Below are 18,611 nucleotides of genomic sequence, written 5' to 3'. Positions count from 1 at the left end.
AAACAGCCTCAGGTTGTGCCAGGGGAGGGTCAGGTTGGATATTGGGAAAATTCCTTCAGGGAAAGCACTGTCCAGCCCTGGCACAGCTGCCCAGGGCAGTGGTGGAGTCCCCAACCCTGGTGGGGTTTAAAAGCCCCATGGATGTGGCACCTGGGGACATGGGTTAGTGGTGCCCTTGGCAGTGCTGGGGGAATGGTTGGACTCGATCTCAGTGGGCCTTTTCAACCTAAATGATTCTATTTGTGGGACCACGGTCAACCCTGAAACAGGATTTGTGTCCAGCTGGGAAAGGCACCGGAGCAGGGCTCTGCCCCTGCCCTTCCTGTGCCTTCGGTGCTTTCTGGGCTCGGTGGGCTCCTGACCCCGGAGCTCTGCCTTGGCGGGGCACCAGCCCCTCCCAGCCCCCCCGAACCGGTGACCAGGACCACTCTCACCATGTTCCAGCCCAGGTGCTTCCATCACCTGCTGGGCACTGCAGGGAGCCCCCACCCCTGTCCTTGTCCCCTGTTTGCAGTGGGAGCGACACTGCTGGGCTGGGGGGGACCCCGCGTGTCCCCAACCTGCCTCCTCCCTCCCGGCCGGACCCTCAGCCTGCTGGGACCCGCTGGGTGCCAGGACGGTCCGTGGGACCCCAGGGTGATGCACGGCGGTGGTGTCACCGTGGGAAGTTCCCTTTTTCCCCTCCTTTCCCAGTGCGGTGCTGCGGGACCCGCATCGCCCGCGTGTGTGCGTGTGTGTGTGTGTGTGTGTGTGTATGTGCGTGTGTGTGTGTGTGCGGGGTGTGTGTGTGTGTGTGTGTGTGTGTGCGGGGTCCGTGTGTGTGTGTGTATGCGCGGGGTGTGTGCGGGGTGTGCGTGGAAGGGCCGTGCGGGCTCTCCCCGCCCCACGCTGCGTGATCCGCCCCGCCCCGCACCGGCGGGGGCGGGACGCGCCGCCCGCCCCGCCCGCAGGTACCGCCGCGTCCCGCGGGGGCTCGGGGGGTCCGTGGGGGCCGGGCGGGGGTCCCGCACCCCTCTTTTGCTGCGTGTCCACCCCCCCGCTTTGCTACCGGCGCCGGTGCGGGACCATGAAGGTGAAGGTGATCTCGGTCCTGGAGGACAACTACATGTACCTGGTGATCGAGGAGAGCACCCGCGACGCCGTCGCCGTGGACGCCGCGGTCCCCAAAAGGGTGAGAGACGCTCTGACCCCCCCCCCTACCCCCCGGGTGGGCTGCGGGTCCCACGCGGGAGATGTGCCCGTGGGACAGCGGGGTGTATCCACGGGCATCCCACCGGCGGGACCGGCCCCCTCCATCCCTGGTGGAATGTGGGGGGTGCTGGACCCCTCTCCCACCCACCCCTGGGCTTTGGGGGGATTCCGTGTTGCCTTGACCGTGCCGGAGCCTTGCGGACCCCGCCGCGAGTGAGAATAAGCCGGAATAAACCTTTGGAGCGGTTCTCCCGTGCCCAGTCCCGCGTCCCAGGAGCTGCGGGGAGGGCAGTGCCCGGGGTCACCGTGACCCCCTGTGCCCCCGCCCGGGCTGTTGCGCATCGTGCAAAGGCTGTCGCGGTTTTTAAGCGTTTGGTGCTGACTCGGACGTTTCCTTCCTCTCTGAGGAGCGTAATCGGGAGCTGCCGGAGGGTTTGTTCCTGGCCCTGAATGTTAAGTTGGCATTAGGAGCCTGCTGGCAGCTGGGCCGGGCTTGGCAGCCCCACGTGGCCGCTCGCCCTGCCAGGGTGGGTTGCGAGGCCACCATTTCCCTGCACGGCTCCTCTGTGGTGTCGCTGGCCATAAAATGCCACCGCTCCCATGGGAGCAGTGTGTTCCCATCCCCCTGCTCTGCTCTGGGTCGAGCCTTCATCCCACCCCTCAGCCCGTGGCTGCTCAGTGGGTGGTTTGGGTGATTCCCGTGCCCTGGTCAGCCGGGTCCCTCGCCCACGGAGTGGTGCCACAGGGGACAGGTCCTACAGTGACTGTCCCAGCCATGGGTGGGTCACCCCCCCTGCCCCCTCACATCCCACTGCACTGGGTCCCTTTCAGCTGCTGGAGATCATCAGGAAGGAGGACGTGGTGCTCAGGGCCATCCTCACCACCCACCACCACTGGTAAGTGTGGCCAGGTCGGGGTGGCTGTGGCCTTTCCCGTTCCCTTTCCCGAGTGCCCATTCCCTCCTCTGCTGGCACAGGGACCACGCGAGGGGCAACGAGGAGCTGGCGCGGCTGTGCCCGGGGCTGAGGGTGTTCGGGGCCGACCAGCGCATCGGGGCCCTCACGGACACGGTGACACACGGCCAGGAGCTCACGGTGCGTGGCCACGGGGCCACGGGAGCGTCCGGGGCTCGGACCCCACACATGGGTCCTGCCTGGTGGGGCGGCTGGGGCTGGCACGGTGTGGTGGGGGGTGGAGAGGGCGATGGCCGGACCCCCTGTGGGGTGGCACCGTGCTGGGGGCTGGGTTGGTGCTGCTGGGCTGTGCTCAGCTCCCCGTGCCCTGGGGTGGTTGCAGATGTGGCACCATGGATTTGAGGCTGGGATGGAAGGGAAATCTCCTCCCCGTTCCCAGCCCATTTGGGGTTGTGCTGGAGGATCCAACCCTCTCCTGGGGCCCTGCTGCTCAATGCCATGGTCCAGGCATGTGCCAGCCGGGCCTTATCCAGACCACCACTGTCACCTCTGTGACCGGCTGAGCCCGAGTGGGTGATGCCAAGGGGTGTGGGGGTGTCTGTTTGTCCCCTCAGTGGGATCCTGACCCTCTCTCCCCACAGTTCGGGGCCATCCGGGTGAGGTGCCTCTTCACCCCCTGCCACACCTCAGGCCACATGTGCTACTTCATGTGGGAGGATGATTCCCCAGATGCTCCTGCTCTCTTCTCAGGTATCCCACCCTGCCCACGTGCCCCCCGTGGGTCCCAGGGACAAGGGACACACTCCCCATGTGCTCCTGTCCCCCCACACCCGGCGCTCCCAGGGTGAATCCGCAGTGTGGGGGCACCCCTGGCACTCACCCCTGGCACCCACCCCTGGGCACGGGGCCGGGGGCCCCTCCGTGCCCAGAGCCCTTTCCCGCAGGTGACACCCTGTTCGTGGGAGGCTGTGGGCAGTTCTTTGAGGGGACAGCGGAGCAGATGTACACGAACCTCACCCAGATCCTGGGGGATCTGCCCAAGGACACGGTGAGTCCCACCCCTGGGAGGGACCCCGCAGTCAGGAGGGGGCTGGAGGCTGGCACAGCCTGTCCCCTGGTGGGGATGGGTTGGATCCAGCCCTTGGAGCAGGTCTGATGCCGGGTCCTTCCCGCTGGATCCACAGAAGGTGTTCTGTGGCCACGAATGCACCGTCCGGAACCTCAAATTCGCCCTGAAAGTGGAGCCAGAGAATGAAATGGTGAAGGAGAAACTCGCCTGGGCCAAGGTAAGTGGCTGTGCCCCCCGGGGTGGGGCCCAGGGGCATTGGATGCCAGCGGGATCCTGGATGTCTCTGGTCCCTCGGCAGCAGCGGGATGACGAGGACCTGCCCACGGTGCCCTCGACGCTGCAGGAGGAGTTTCTCTACAACCCCTTCCTGAGGGTCATGTAAGCAGTGCCAGTGCCTGGGGGGTGAAGGGCCCCCAAAATCCACTCCCCTGTTCCTCCAGCAACATCCCCTCTCTCAGTAGCTTCACTGACCGGTGGGAATCCCAAGCCCTGAGGGAGGGGAGGGTGCCGGGCCATGGGGTCCCACCTCCCCAGCACAAGGCTCGTGTGCCCCAGCAGTGCCCAGCACCAGGATGGGACTCCCCAGCACCAGGATGGGACTCCCCAGCACCAGGATGGGACTCTGTGGTGTCCGTGGTGGTGTGGGGGGGGAAGGGGTCCCTTCCTGCCCCCCATGGCACAGCAGAGCTGCTCTCCCCCCAGGGAGGAGCCCGTGCAGAGGTTCACGGGCCAGACGGACCCTGTGGAGGTGCTGAGGACGCTCCGCACCGAAAGGGACAACTTCAAGAAGCCCAAGGAGAGGCCCAACCCCCCGGCCATGCTGGCCTTTGACTGGGGGCTCTTCAGCCCCTTCCTGGAGAAGCAGTGACATCCCTGCCACGCTGGGGGTCCCTCCTGGCTGTGCCCAGCCTGGACTCGCTCCCAGCTGGGAACTGGTGTTTGTTCTTAACCTGCTCATCCGAGGCCACTCCGCTCTGCTCTGCTCTGCTCTCCCTCCGGCTCCCGGGGCAGTCCCAGGGGAGCAGGAGCACGTGGGTGCCTTGGGAGAGCCCAGGCTGTGGTGACCCCCCTGCTGCGCTGGGGCTGCTGCTGGCAGAGGGCCAGGAGATGTTTTTGGAGATAGGAGATTCCCACTCTCCCAGTGCTGGGATCAGGGTGGGAGCTGCCGCCTGTCCCGCAGCCCCATTCCCACGGAAGGGAGCTAAGGAAAAGTACAAAAAGGGGGGATGCTCAGGGACTGTGGTGCTGTAACCCACCAGGCTGTCAGGCTCTCCTGCCTGTCCTCCTGCCAGCCCTGGGGGCTGCACCCCATTCCCAGGGGATTGTCTGAAGCAGCCACGTGGCTCCGGAGCCCCTGGGCCCCTCCCAGGCCTGGGATGGGCAGGGATGAGGCACAGACACTTGGAGACCCAAGGGAAGCTGGGAGGTGTCTGGTGTCACTGGTGTCCGTGGTACCCACCCAGCTCCACCTTGCACTGACAGACACCCTCAGCACAGCGGGGTTTTGGTGGGGTTTTCCCGTTTTTCCCTATTTTTCTAGTGGATAACACTGTGTAGGGCTTTGTAACAGTCGCTGCCTTCAGGAGCCATTGGAACCCCTCAGCCCACGTGGGGTGTGCTCAGTGGAGGAATACCCCAACCCACTGGCTTTGGGAGATGCTTTCCAAAGTGTGACAGATTTTAGGCTGCCACACATCCATTGCTTTTTTCTTCCAAGATAAAAACTGGAAAACACTTGGCTGCAACCACATGGACATTGCCTTGCCTTCACACCAGGGGCCAGGGGACAGCTCCCAGGCCTCCTCAGCCTCCCTTTGTGCAACATCAGGGCTGTATTTGAGCTTTTTTTTTAGGTCTGAGAAATGTGCAGAGTTTTATTTGCAGCTGAGGGGAGGCACATTGGACTAGTAAAGCAATTTTTGTGGAGAAAATTGGGCTTTGATGGCAGCTCCCAGCGCTGCAATAGAGTTGATTTTAGGGTCTTTCATGTGTGGACTGTGAACTGGAGTTTGGGTTGTGGCTGTTCCTTCCCCGGCTGCAAACTAGGCTGAGGTTTTATTTTTTGCCTTTTATTAATAGTTTAGATTTACTCTCCCTTGTGGGAGGGGAAGGATTAATCTGCTGCTTGAGCTGCCTCGGTACTGCTGCCTGAGTTCCTCAGTTCACGGGGAATGGTGGAGTTGTAGATGTACCCGGGTGTCCCTCGGGAATTTGGTTTGTCCTGGGAGCAGGGATGCACCCATGTGTGCTCAGGGAGGGTCTCTGAGCTGTCCCTGAGCTCACGGGGCCACAGCTCAAGGGCTGGGAGAAATTCCAGCTGCTCTTGGTGCCATGGCAGGAACACCCCCCTGGAACACCCAGGAACAGGAACCTGGGGGTGTTCTGGGTGACTTTTGTGATCTGTGTGTTGGCAACCTGGGAACTGGAGAGGAGATAAAGTGTAGAGCCCTGATTACTTAATTTACAGCTAATTGAGCTTAATTTATTGTGCATCTCTGGCCTGACGTGCATGTGCTCAGCAGACACAGTTTCCTCTGCACTCCCAGCACTCCAGGCTGGCTCTGTGGGAGCACTGGCACCTCTCCCTGGCCATGGAATTTTATGGTTTAGCCAAACCCTGGGTGTTATGAATCCCTGAAACCACCAACTTGCTCGTCAGGAGGGTGGGGAGGGGGAGGCAATGGGAGATTCTTGCCTTAGAACACTGTGAACTCACTGACTGATCAACACCTGAAAAATGTAAAGCTTTTAATTAAAACCATTAAAAATGTAATTTCCACTGTTGGTTTGCTTTGAACAAGCAGCTCTGAGGAGACACAGGCAGGTGAAGGTGTGGCAGCTTCGGTTCCTGCCAGCCCCAAGGTCAAGGTCTGTAACTGAGGGAGGGTCAGTGCTGATTTTGGGAGGAATTTCCTCATGGAAGGAGTTTGGAAGGGGCTCCCCAGGGAGCAGGTCATATGAACACAGGTCAGCCTGGGCTGGACACAGAGAGAGATGCAATTGCCCACAGTACAGATAATTATTATAATTAAAGGAAATCCCAAGGTTTTTCTTCAACATTCATTCCAGACCCATTCCAGCAGGAACCAAAGCAGCTCCAGAGCTGCTCTCAGGCTGCTGGAACCCTCCTGAGGCCACAGAACCTGCAGCTGCCCCCAGGGGCAGTGAAATGGAGAACCCCAAGGCCTAATTAGACCATTTCTAATTAAATGAGGATGTTCCAGCAGAGGCAGCCATAAAAGTGGATAAACTGATCCCAGAGAGGCCAAATCCTGCCCTGAGCCAGATCCCCTGGCACCTTAAATTCATCACTTGTGGTAGGAATAGGGTGGCAAAAGGAGGGCAGATTCAGCCCATAGAGACTGTGCAGAGGCTGGGATGCATTTCTGCTTCTTTAAACATGTGTTTTAAGTTAGTGTTTGGGTTTTATTTACATCTCTTCAATAGTTATTAAGCCGAAGGAATTACTAGTGCTGGGCTCTATGACCATTTCCATCTTCTCCTTTCCAGAGGCAGGAATTCCATAGAACTTCAGCTGTCCTTTGAGAATCATAAATAGAGCTGGGTTAAAAAGGCACTGAGGATGTGTCTCTGGGCTTGTCAGTGTTCACCACTTGATGTTGAAGCTCGTGTTTGCTTTCTCCACGGGGTGATATTCCGTGTGCAGCGTTCCCAGAGCCTTCTCCGAGTCCCTGCCTCCCAGCCAGTGCTCGTACAGCTCAGCCACAGCCTGGTTCTCCTCTGGAATCTCAGCCTTTGGAGAGTCATACAACCTCTCCACGTGCTGCAGCTCGTCCTTGGATCCCCCCTCCAGCTTGATCTGCCCTCCTCCGTTCAGACAACCTGCGGCAACAACGGAGAAAACCCAGTGGAGAAGGAACTTGAGCTTCAGCAGGAAAAACCCAATGGAAAAACTACAGTTACTCTGCACCTGCAAACACCTATAGAACTGAAAACACCCTCAGAATGGAGGTTTACTCCCAGTTATCTCCCCGCAGCAGGGCCACAGGGCAGGGAGATCCTGGCTGTGCCTGCGGCCAGCTGGGAACGTGCCAGGAGCTCCAGCCCTTATCTCCCACCTCCAGAAGAGGGTCAGAGCACACTCCAGGTGAATCCAGGCTTGGAGCCACAACTGAGGGCAAAGGAAACGTGCCTGGGATGTGTTCTGGGGTGCTGGGAGCTGAGCTCTGCAGTGAGAGGTTGCCCAGAGCAGTGTCAGGCACTGGAGCTGTGCAGACCCTCGGGAGGGAGCAGTGGCTCCCAAGTGCCAAAAGTGGCCCCTCAGCATCACCCCAGGCTGGGATCAAGCTGCCCCTGCTCCCTGCTGGCTGATTCCAAGAGAGCCAGGGGGGAGGGAAAGGAAGCTAAGAGGAAAATAGAATAAAATAGGTAGGAAGAGACTTTCCTCACCAGCAACGTTTTCTAAAAGTGCAATGGCCAGTTTTGTGCAATTTTAGGGGAAAAACCCCCTCAGGCAACAAAGAGCTCAGAAAATCAGGAAACCCTCCTTAAAAGCACTAAGTGTGCAGATATTGTGTGATGGAATTTAACAGCAGTTACTTAAATCCTGAGGCATTACTGGCTTAGAGGCAGGAAAATCCACAACCAGCCCTGAGATTGTGACACCGGGACTGTCACACCTCCAGAGGTCATGGCTGTGCCACAACACTCAGGGTGTGAAATCACCTATTGTCTTGTATTTAGGCTTAATTTCATGGAGCATCTCCCAGCCCTGGATTTGCAGCAGCCCCACCTGAGGGACAGGCCATGACCTCCACGTAGTGATATGGAGACTTCCCCCGTTTCAGCTTCTGCACCAGGTTCTGGATGTTCCGAAATCCATAAGCCAGAGCAAACTGGAGCAGGACTTCTCCATCCCTCTGCAGAGTCACCTCCTGGAAGTCCTTGTTTCTGAGGAACCAGAGCAGAGGAAATGTCTTACCCAAATGAACTTCTATTTTAAACTTCAAAGGGCCCTGAGCTAAACCCAAGTTCTCTGTGAATCTTATTTGAGAGCTGTCCTAGTTCTTTGCCATCCAAACAAAATATGAAGGAACTACTTCCAGATCCTTCTCCAGGCTCGTTTGAGGAGCTGCCACCTGAGTAGAGTTTGCTTAAGGACACCTGTGCTGAATAAATCCTTAAAAGCTCAGCAAATGGAGCCTTTCACTGTGACAGACCTGAAGCCACTGAGGGAATTTTTAACTTGCAATGGGCCATAAAACCAGGGAGCAAACCAAGATTGAAGGATTCCAGACTCCAAAGGTTAGTGGGAATACTTGTTCCTGATAAAAAAAAGTAAGTAATTTGGTTTTTATCACGTATTTCCTATCAGGACTGTTTCTTCTGCTTCCTGGACCAGGGAATCCTGAACGTAAATGTTGCTCATTGGGGATATAATTAATTACAAATGATACATTAAGTTATAGCTGGGAAGGTAGAAGGAATCTCAGGTGAATGAGCCTCAATGCCCAAACTCATGTGACTTGTTTATAGTTTAAACAGAGCTTTAAAGCCCTCACACAAGGTTTTTTTCTGTGATCAATAATTAGTGATAAATCTACTTTATTGGTGTGATCAAAGGTGAGGAAGCCCAGATCCATGGGAGCTCTGCCTTCTAAATTATTCTAAAAATTGCCTGCAACTTGACACTGGGAAAATCCACCAGGCCAAACTAAAGTGTGTGGGTGGAGAAGGGGCTGGAAATCTCCAGGGGAAAGGCAGCCAGGAGTGGCTGATTTATTGCTCAGCAACTGGGGGAGTGAGGAGCCAACTCTCAAGCCTGAAGTAAAATGTTGAACATTGCAAAGAAAATCTCAGCCCATCAGCAAGATAACAGCATGGAGAGAATTCTAAAAAACCAGTGCTTTCTGTAGGATTTCCATTCCAGCTTCTTACTTTAGAGGTTTGTACTCAATGGCATCCACTTGAATCCCAAAGAGCTCCTTGGCTGCGTGCCTGTAAATGTGCTCCAGGTATCCCCCTGAGCCCCCTCCAGGGTGGGTGCTGAGCTCCTCTGCTGCACTGCTGAGCCTGGGGAGGGAGAGAGTGGCACCTTTAGAGGGATCTTTGGTCAAACAAAGAGCCAACATGAACACAGATGGCCAGGGGACTGAGGAACAGCAGAAGCCACAAACCAGCTCCCTTTGAGCTCCAGCTTTTCCCTTTCTCTGGGAACCAATTTACAGCCCCAGAGACCATCAGGTTTGACCCTGTGCTGCTCACTGGGAATAGTGTCACGTGCCACAGGTTGGAGCTGCCCCATCCCTGAAGTGTCCAAGGCCAGGCTGGACAGGGCTTGGAGCAACCTGGGACAGTGGAAGGTGTCCCTGCCCACGGCAGGGGGTGGCACTGGATGAGCTTTAAGGTCCTTCCAACCCAAACCATCCCAGGGTTCCAGCAGTGCCAGGACTTTTGCTCCCTCCATGGCTGTTTCAGCAGGATCCTGGTTCGAGTTCACCAAGTTTTTTGTGTAGAACAACTCTGTTACCACCAGTTCTGGAACTCTAGCTCTGCACAGCCAATCCCATCTTCCTGCCAGGCCAGAACTCCACCAGCTCTGCAGAATCGTGGCAGTGTTCCTCGGGAACAGCTCCACACATGGAAGCCACAACAATAGCTTTTGTTAGGAGAGGAGAAGGAGCTGAGGGATCTCTCTGCAGCCCTGCTCAGGCAGTGACACTTGGATTCTCCCACTGACAGCTGTGGAGGGGAAAACACTTGAACCGGGGCCAAAGTTTCAAGTCCAATGGAAGCTGTTGCCTCTGGCAGATAAAATCTTTGCTGTGGAAGAGCTGCTGAAGCCCCAGCTGAGGCTGCAGGAACTATTTTTAATTTGCTGTTGTTTACAGGAACTGAGCCCCATCCCACCCCCTGTGTGTCTGCCCTCACGTACAGCTCCTCTCCCAAGCTGCCAGGAAGCTCCGGCGCTGGCCCGGAGCAAACGGTTATCCCAGCAAAACTCCTGGGATTTCTGGCACTTCAGCCCATCCTTGCTGCCAAATGTAATAACCCTAATGGGCTTTTGCACGTGCTGGGGAATAAAGCAGAACAACAGGCCTTGGGCTGCTTGTGGGCAGGCTCCAGTTCCCAAGGAATACGTGCTGTTTGGAGCCAGACGATCCCCGAGGACGTGGGAGCCCTGGAAGGCTGTGGAGGCACTTGCTCATCCCCAGCACGAGGCCTGGTGCTCACAATGTTCTCCTGAGCAGCTGCCCAGAGATCTTTATCAGGTAATTAGATGTTCAGTTCCCTGTTATAACTGACACTTCCAGATGGTCATTCCCTAAGGGAAGGCAAACACTTGAGGATATGTTTTCCCCTCGGTTTTCTGCTCGTGGTGTAACAAAAAGCAGGTGGAAGACAAGGGTGTGTTGACATGGACAATGTCTGAAGTTGTGCTTTTGGGACTCCAGTGTCTGAAGGGGCTACAAGGAAGGTGGGGAGGGACCCTCATCAGGAATTGGAGTGACAGGACAAGGGGGAATGGCTTCCCACTGCCAGAGGGCAGGGTTAGATGGGATACTGGAGAGAAATCCTTCCCTGTGAGGGTGTGAGGCCCTGGCACAGGTTGCCCAGAGAAGCTGTGGCTGCTCCTGGATCCCTGGAAGTGTCCAAGGCCAGGTTGGACAGGGCTTGGAGCAACCTGGGCTAGTGGAAGGTGTCCCTGCCCGTGGCAGGGGTTGGAATGAGATGAGCTTCAAGGTCCCTTCCAACCCAAACCATTCCAGGATTCTGTGATTCTACACTTAACCAACTTCTAGAATTCTGAAAGGTGCTGCACGTGTCATTCTCTGTTCATTAATGTGCAAAGAGCTGTGGAGACATTTCTTTTACCCTGGAGAAAAGGCAGCTGGGGGTCTGTGCTCAGTGCAGACCCACCCCTGATGGCAGCTCAGGGTCTGACAGTCACCCAGGTCTGGGCAGTTGTCACTCAACCAGATGTTGCTCTTCAGTTTGAAACAACTTCATTCTCATCTGGTTTGCACGTGTTTTATATCTCATTTTCCTTTACAAATGGGCTTCTAGAGATGAGCTGTGGGGCCCTAAATATTTCTTCTTTATGCTTTAATTCTGGGATCCTCACAGTAGCTCTGACAATCAGGAACAAAGGGCAGTACCAGTTTTGTTTCAATGACACTGAGCCAGATTCTTTCCCTTTTCAAGGCTTGCAGGGAGGTTTTTGTGGGATTGCACCAGCAACCTGTGAGTAACAGGAGCTGGAGGAAGTGAATCCAGTGGGAATTCATCCTATTCTGTACATTATTTTAACTCCCAATTGTGTTGGTTCAAGTGACACAAGAAGACAAAGCAAACCCACACACACTGGGTAGAACAGTGGTGGAAAGGGGAATCCAGTGAAGAACTCTGTCAACACTGGATGACAGAGAACAGGACTGGGATGAGATTTTGTTCTTACATGGTATCCAAGGGACCAGGATCTACATCTGAGAGAGATACTCCTTCTTGTTCCAACAGCTTTAGCACTTCTCCTAAAACAGAACCAGCCAGAAATAGTTCTTATTTTGGGGATAAAGGAAAACAAACAAATCCAGTATCTAAGGCTGCACCTACATTTTTAGCAGGGCATGATTTGCACTATTAAAGTGTAAATATACACCAATATTCATCCCCCACAGCCTCTATCAGAGACAAAGGGTCAGTAAAACTAGGAAACCCTTGGCTCTGAGGCTTCTAGAATGAGTTGACTCCCTGTGGCTCTTACCTGTGGTGATCACACAGTCCACATCCCTGGTTTGGTACTGCTGGTTGAAAAAGTCTGGCCTGGAGGCCTCGAGCTTTTTGTCATAACAGGGCATCACTGTGACGTGGTAAATCTGGTCAGGGGTCAGGTGCTGCAAGAAAGACAAAGCTGGGCAGTTGGATCAGCCAAAATCTCACCTGTCCTGAGGGAGGTGTTTTCCAGGTACAAATGGGAATGGTGAAATTAATGCCACCATGCCCCTGGAAATAACCCCCATTCTTACTGAATACTTATATATATTTATTTATATATACATTAAATTATTTCTCTCCTAGAAGCCAATTTCAGTTTGTAGCAAGTGTCAGCAGTTTGGTCCTTTACAGGTTTCATAGAATCCTGGAATGGTTTGGGTTGGAAGGGACCTTAAAGCCCATCCAGTGCCACCCCCTGCCATGGGCAGGGACACCTTCCACTAGCCCAGGTTGCTCCAAGCCCCATCCAACCTGGCCTTGGACACTCCCAGGGATGGGGTAGCCACAGCTTCTCTGGGCAACCTGTGCCAGGGCCTCAAGACCCCCCCACGGAAGGATTTCTCTCCAGTATCCCATCTAACCCTGCCCTCTGGCAGTGGGAAGCCATTCCCTGTGTCCTGTCCCTCCAGGCCCTTGTAAATAGTCTGGGTCCATCTTTCCTGTCAGCTCCCTTTAGGCACTGGAAGCTTCCCCCCATCCTAGTGCAGATGATCCAAAGTCAGGCACAGAGGTGAATCCCTGATGAAGCACTTAGGGAATATGTTTCTTCCATGCTCTTAAAACTCAGCCTCTGATCAGCAGCTGGAACATGATCTGGAGTCAGACAAAAACCTCAGGATCATCCAAGAACTAAACACAGGCCGAGGAAACAAGTCATTGACTCCAGGCCATTGTTTGAGTCCCTTGTGCCAAATATTCTCAGTAGCTGCCAATTTTTGTAACAAATATGCAATGTCAGCACCTCCTTAATGCAAGTGTTAAACCACTGCTCGTTAGAGGACAATTAATCACAGAGCCAGAAGTGGTGCTCAAGTTCCTTACAGGACAAATCTGGGCTATTTGCATAACTCCAGGCTGTGAACATCAAACTCACTCTTGGAAGGATTCCAGAGGTTACAGACTGAGGACAGAACTAAGTCCAGCTGCAACAGAACATCAAGTTGGGAATGAGGGAGCTGTTTTTAGACAAGACATGATCTGCACGTAAGCACTGACTGAGGCCTTGGCTGAGGGGAGCTGATGTGAAGTTACTCCCCAGCATGAAAAACCAGACCCAGACAGGATGGGAGCAGAAAGACACCAATAAAGAAGCTTCCCCAGCCTTCCCAAATAACACCCAGAGGTTTTAATTAGCCCCTGCAGCACGTGCTTAGTGTTGTGCCCTAGTTATGAACTTCTCATTAGATAAAACAGAAGTGAGGAAGATTCTGGCTTTGTAACCTTCTGCAGGGTAATTTTTACCTTTAAACGTGGATAACATGTAGCAAAAGGGAAAAAAAAAAAATCAGCCTGAAGTGTTCATTTTAGGTGGTTTTCCATCAGGAATAGCATTTTTAGACCCTTACCTGCTGTTCTGCAAAATAGCCCTTGACCAAGGAGCCCATGACCTGCTGGGGAGACTTGGTGGTGCTGATGTAGGGGATGATGAAGCTGCCGTGGGTTTTCTCTGCGTAGCAGATCCAACCTGGAGGGAATGGAATTAACAAATTAAACTTAAAAACAACAAGCAGGCCTTTACCTTGCCTGTTCTCCCCCCAGCCTCAGGCTTAGGACTCATTAATAACCATTCTGAGCTTTGCTCCAACACAGAAAGTAAAGGATTCTCTGAGATCCTCCAGCAGCTGGATCACCCCGGCTGTTAACACCAAGCTCTCTTTGTACTGAAGAGAGCAACCCTCCAGGTAAATGCAGCCATTTAAACCTATCTGCCCAGCTTTGGGATTCTTAGTTCCAGCTCTAACTCCCTGCATACCTGGGCAGGCAGAGGCCAGCATTGGCAGAGCCTTTCTGTCCTCGGTTTGCCTGCGGAAGCGTCTCACGAACTCCCGCTGACTCTCCAACAGGCTGAAGTTTCTGGAGAAAGTTGTGTCAAAAACATAGTGCACACCTAGGCAGGACAGCATCTGTGTTAAAATCCACAGCAGAGATGCAGCAAACTGCAGCAAAAAGCCTCCAGTTAAGCCAGTTTCCAATTTATTTACAGGCACCAACCCCTGCAGCTGAGAGGGAGCCTTTTTTCCCCAAGACGCCAGCACAGAAGAGGAGCAAAAGTGACAGGAGAGCTGTAAATCTAAAATGGAAAGTTCCTGTAAATGTTCCTTAACAGGTTTCATAGAATCATGGAATGGTTTGGGTCAGAAGGGACCTTAGAGGTCAGTTAATCCACCCCCTGCCATGGGCAGGGACACCTTCCACTGGCCCAGGTTGTTCCAAGCCCCATCCAGCCTGGCCTTGGACACTTGCAGGGATGGGGCAGCCACAGCTTCTCTGGGCAACCTGTGCCAGGGCCTCCCCACCCTCCCAGGGAACAATTTCTTCCCAATATCCCATCTAACCCTGCCCTCTGGCAGCTTAAATCCATTCCCCCTTGTCCTGGCACTATCTGCCCCTATAAAAAGTTTATTCTGTGACTGAAGTTGGGGACAGTTTGGGGGTTAAATCCCCTCAACCCTGTGCTCTCAGACAGTCCTGTTTCACAGCCACCCCACAGCCCCTCTGGGATAACACAACAATCCCACACTTGCCTAAACTCTTCAGGAACGTTGTCAGCTTCTTGGCTGTTTCCAGAACACCCATTTTACACTTTGCAGCCAGGGAAGCTCTGGATTGAGGGGAAACAGAGACCACCACCAATTTCTGTTCATTGGGAGCAGCAGCCTTGGATAAAACCAAACAGAACCACTGTCAGACAACATGGCACAGGCACAATTCCAGCACTGGAGCATCAGAAGGTACCTTACACATTAACTCTTCAGTCAGTAACTCACACAGAGCCCTTGAAAACTTTTTAAAAATGGGAACAACCCCTGAGGGTGGACTAAAAACACTAAAAACACCCTCAGGGCTCTGAAACTCCATTTTGCTGTGTGGTTTCCCCCCCTGTTTGTGCAGATGCCACAACCTGTGGCCCACCTTGTTGCCAGCCAGCACTTTGCAGAGCTCCTCGTGGCTCTGCTGGGTGATGAGGACACTCTCTGCCGAAGTGATGCAGCCACTGCAGGCCAGGCAGTCGTTCAGGGTGATTTTGGCCTTTTCCAGCTTCTGTGCTCCCCCATCCTGCAAGGAAAGAGGGCACACTCAGCTCTGGGCTCACCCAGGGCTCAGGAGCTGCTTTGCCACCTTCACCACAAACAGGACCAAAGATGTTGCTCTTTTCCTGCTCTTGGTTCATCATTAGAGAAAGGAGATTTGTTTTCAGTCAGATGGGGTGGAAGACACCTGAACTTGCTGGTTTTAATAGGATTGTTTGGCACAGGGATGGAAAGATTCATCCCAGGCAGTGTGTGGCTTGTCACTGGATGGAAACAGTTTCCATGATATCTGACCTGAATAAGTTGGTTTTCCCCTGAGAGACTCCTCCAATTATCACTCCTGGATAAAGTCAGGAACAGGCAGAGCAATTATGTGCTATTAAAACTATAAAATAAGAAACCAGACCCCTCTGGAAGAGCTGTATCCTCCTTTCTTTAGGTCAAAAGGTCACTAGCTGCCTAAAATTAAATGTATCATTCCCAGATGAATTCCCAGCTTGGTTAACTAAGTAATGCCAAAATTCTCTGTGAAAACAGGGAAACTGTTCTGCAAAACTCAATGGGAATTTTGGAAGGAGACTTATGAATTCAGCAGGATATTTGAGAAATAATTTGAAATATTGACAAAAAAAAATCAGAGCAAGATTTACTAAAAATATCCAATTGAATCTCATTATGAGTGAGCACAAAAGGCATTGTCCCAAATAACCTGGAACTGCTGATCCTTAAGGACTGATGGTGAAATAAACTTCTCAGCTTTACTGCTCTAACACTGAAAATCACTGATTAATGTCAGTGTTTTAGAGCATAAAACTGACACAAAATTGGAATCACTGCTTATAAGTTAATTTCTAAATTAAAATGCTCACAAATTAATAAATTGCTAATTGATAAAATGAAAATCATCACTGATTAATGCCAACGTTTCAGAGCATAAAACTGACACAAAATTGAAAGTACTGCTTAGAAATTAAAAAGTCAGACTTTGGGAAAAAAAAAAACAAGAATGCTGCCAACAGCAGCAACACTTTTCTATCATCTTGGTTGTCTTTGAGGCATTAACTGTTCAAATAGTTAAAATACACTCTTTTTTGGGGGTGTTTTACACAATAACGATCAAATTCCCACCTACCTGATCGATCTGGAAGTAGCTCCCATCTGCCTCAATCCTGATCTTTGCTGCTGCTTTTCCAGCCTGTTTTTCCACCTTGACGGGTTTGATACATTCCTGAAAGAGCAATAAAGCCCCCCAGTGAGGAGATGAGCACCCAAGAGGTTGGTTTCACAGAAGTGGAACGATCAGACACCAGTTCTGGATGGATCCGACTCCTCTCCCTTAAAACAGTGCTGTAAGAAAACACCCAAGGAAAGGCTCCTTACCCCTTTTGTACAGAAAGAACACCTTTCCAGCATCATTCCAGAAGCAGGGGATGCCTTTGCTGCTCCTTCTGAAGGATCTCAGCTCTGCTTTAGGGCTTTGACAGCGCAGCCCGTGGCCAGACCCTCCTCCCCAACCTCAGCCCATCCTCTCCTCCTGCGCTGGGGAGGAGTGGTCTGAGGACACTCGTCCTGCTGCCAGGGAAGTTTAATTCCATTGCAAATTGGCTCCCTGGGCCAATTCCCGTTCCCTGTGCTGTTCCAGGGTGGAGTCCCTTTTTTTTTTCGCATTTTGTGCCGTTTTTATTGTTCAGGCATCGCCCGACTCCTCGTCCTGCTGCTCCAACCCCGTCTCCTCTGCCTTGCACACCCTGCTCTGCCTCCGGGGCCCCCAGACTCATCCACCTCTCCTGCATTCCCTACACTTCCTGCAGGGTTGAGAGAACTCCTCGGTTCTACAGCGATCCCTCCCTGAAAGGCAAATCGTGAAGGATTCCCTTGGAAACCCAAGAACTTCAGGGAGAGCGAGCAGGGTTTGTTATTCCCCATCCCACTGATCTAATTTCAGAGTGGTTTTCCCGCGGTACCTGTCAGCAAATACATCCAGGGTTAATATTTTGCATACTCCGGGATGAGTATTTTGCACTCTAGGGTCAACATTTTGCATTCCAGGGTCAATATTTTGCACCTTTCCAGCGCCTGGAGCTCCTGGAAGCAGCTGAGCTGCCCCTCCTCGCTCGTCCCGCTGGCACAGCATCTGTGCGGGTGACTCGTGTGACAGGAACCTTCTTCAGGCTTAAGGTTTTACTGGGAAGGGCCCAAACGAACACCCGATGGAGCAGGGTGGGGATCACTTGGCTGATCCCAGATTCCTGCCTGTCCCCAGCGGCTCCCACTGCCCTCGCTGTTCCCTGCGCTGGGGCTGGGAGAGACAGCGAGGAATGTCCATTTTCCCCCCTTTTCCCATCTCCCCCAGCAGCAGGCAGTGTCTGAGGGGGGAGGGCAGTGACAGGACAGGAGATAACTGTCACACACACCCTCCACCCCAACCCCCTGAGGGCCGTGTTCGCGCCCTCCCCGCGGGTGCCGGGGCAGTGCCTGACATCTCCCGGCCCCGGCAGCCCCTCGGCTGCCCCCGGCCGCTCAGCCCGGCCCCACCTGTGAGGGGCCGATGAAATCGTCGAGGTCGGTGAGCTGCAGGACGCCGCTGAACCGCGCCGCCATGGCCGCCACGCCGCCGCAAAGCGGCGGGGCCAACTGTCGTGAAACTCCGCCACACCGCCGTAAAGCGCGACGCCACGTTGTCGTAAAGCAAAGGAGAGGGCTGCCGCAAAACGACGCGCCTCACTGTCGTAAACCGCAAGACCTCACTGCTGCAAAACTATGCCACACTGCCGTAAAGCACAGCGAGGAGGGTTTTTTGTTGTTGTTGTTGTTTTTTGTTTTGTTTTGTTTGTTGGTTTGGTTTGGGTTTTTTTGTTTTGTTGTTGTTTGGTTGGTTTTTGTTTGTCTGTTTTTGGGGTGTTTTTTGGTTTTTTTGGGGGTTTTGGGTTTTTTTTGGGGGGGATTTTTTTTGTTTGTTTTGTTTTCGTGGGCGTTTTGGGTTTTTTTGTTTTGTTTGGGGGGTTTTTTGTGTTTTTTTCTTTTTTTTTGTATTTTTTTTAAAGAAATAATTTAATTTATGCCATTTCCAGCAGGGAAAGTGGTGTAATGATCATCCAAGGGTTCTTGTGGTGCTGTCTGGGTGAGAATTTGGTGTTTTCTGGTTCACAGAGGGTTCCCCATGTTTCCAGGAGTGCCTTGGGAATTCGAGGACTTGCAGAATTGCGACACAATATGTATTAACAGGGGCTTTATTTAATAAAATATCTCATTGTACTGTTCGTAGGAGCACCCTGAGGTACCTGGGTGGGAGGTGCTGTTTGCAGGGTGCTCTTGATAATCCCAGAACGGGAGGATCTGCTGAGCTGGGAGGGACCACCAGGGACCATCCGTCCAACTCTAAAGGGATCAGCCCAGACAGGGATCAAACCACAACCTGGGTATCATTGGGATCATCCAGTCCAGCTCCTG

The 18,611-nt window shown here is 53.4% G+C and overlaps 2 protein-coding genes across 3 annotated transcripts; one reads left to right on the top strand and one right to left on the bottom strand.

Moving 5' to 3' along the window:
- Positions 1-952: 952 nt before the first annotated feature.
- On the top strand, positions 953-5,947 carry LOC113953352 (hydroxyacylglutathione hydrolase-like protein). Of its 2 annotated transcripts, none has more exons than XM_027656404.1 (8): positions 953-1,171; positions 2,023-2,087; positions 2,168-2,285; positions 2,747-2,855; positions 3,050-3,153; positions 3,290-3,391; positions 3,476-3,552; positions 3,877-5,947. In XM_027656404.1, exons 1-8 carry the CDS (start codon positions 1,067-1,069, stop codon positions 4,040-4,042), a joined length of 846 nt encoding a protein of 281 aa, XP_027512205.1. In that variant the 5' UTR covers positions 953-1,066; the 3' UTR covers positions 4,043-5,947. The 2 variants fall into 2 exon arrangements, with proteins under 2 accessions (XP_027512205.1, XP_027512204.1); XM_027656403.1 differs by having other exon boundaries at positions 956-1,171; positions 3,473-3,552.
- Positions 5,948-6,136: 189 nt separating this feature from the next.
- CIAO3 (cytosolic iron-sulfur assembly component 3) lies at positions 6,137-17,825 on the bottom strand. The gene is made up of 11 exons (XM_027656661.1): positions 17,697-17,825; positions 16,294-16,389; positions 15,043-15,186; positions 14,655-14,787; positions 13,883-14,017; positions 13,476-13,594; positions 11,900-12,029; positions 11,594-11,666; positions 9,073-9,207; positions 7,928-8,085; positions 6,137-7,017 (listed from the first exon to the last, which is right to left on the bottom strand). The coding sequence occupies exons 1-11, from the start codon at positions 17,760-17,762 to the stop codon at positions 6,782-6,784; spliced, it is 1,425 nt and encodes a 474-aa protein (XP_027512462.1). The 5' UTR covers positions 17,763-17,825; the 3' UTR covers positions 6,137-6,781.
- Between the last annotated feature and the right edge of the window lie 786 nt (positions 17,826-18,611).

This window comes from Corapipo altera, unplaced genomic scaffold, assembly GCF_003945725.1.
Source record: "Corapipo altera isolate COAL_440 unplaced genomic scaffold, ASM394572v1 104, whole genome shotgun sequence".
NCBI lineage: Eukaryota > Metazoa > Chordata > Aves > Passeriformes > Pipridae > Corapipo > Corapipo altera.
The sequence above is the reverse complement of the archived record's forward strand: the minus strand, read 5'-3'. Positions and strand labels throughout refer to the sequence as shown.

Excerpts from the sequence above, each read along its gene's own strand:
- LOC113953352 (XM_027656403.1), top strand. The coding sequence starts at position 1,067 with ATGAAGGTGAAGGTGATCTCGGTCCTGGAGGACAACTACATGTACCTG. Across the intron at positions 1,172-2,022 it reads ACGCCGCGGTCCCCAAAAGG|CTGCTGGAGATCATCAGGAA; the intron begins GTGAGAGACGCT and ends GGTCCCTTTCAG. Across the intron at positions 2,856-3,049 it reads TGCTCCTGCTCTCTTCTCAG|GTGACACCCTGTTCGTGGGA; the intron begins GTATCCCACCCT and ends CCTTTCCCGCAG.
- CIAO3 (XM_027656661.1), bottom strand. The coding sequence starts at position 17,762 with ATGGCGGCGCGGTTCAGCGGCGTCCTGCAGCTCACCGACCTCGACGAT. Across the intron at positions 11,667-11,899 it reads GGACTGTGTGATCACCACAG|GAGAAGTGCTAAAGCTGTTG; the intron begins GTAAGAGCCACA and ends GTTCTGTTTTAG. Across the intron at positions 8,086-9,072 it reads ATTGAGTACAAACCTCTAAA|AAACAAGGACTTCCAGGAGG; the intron begins GTAAGAAGCTGG and ends CTGGTTCCTCAG.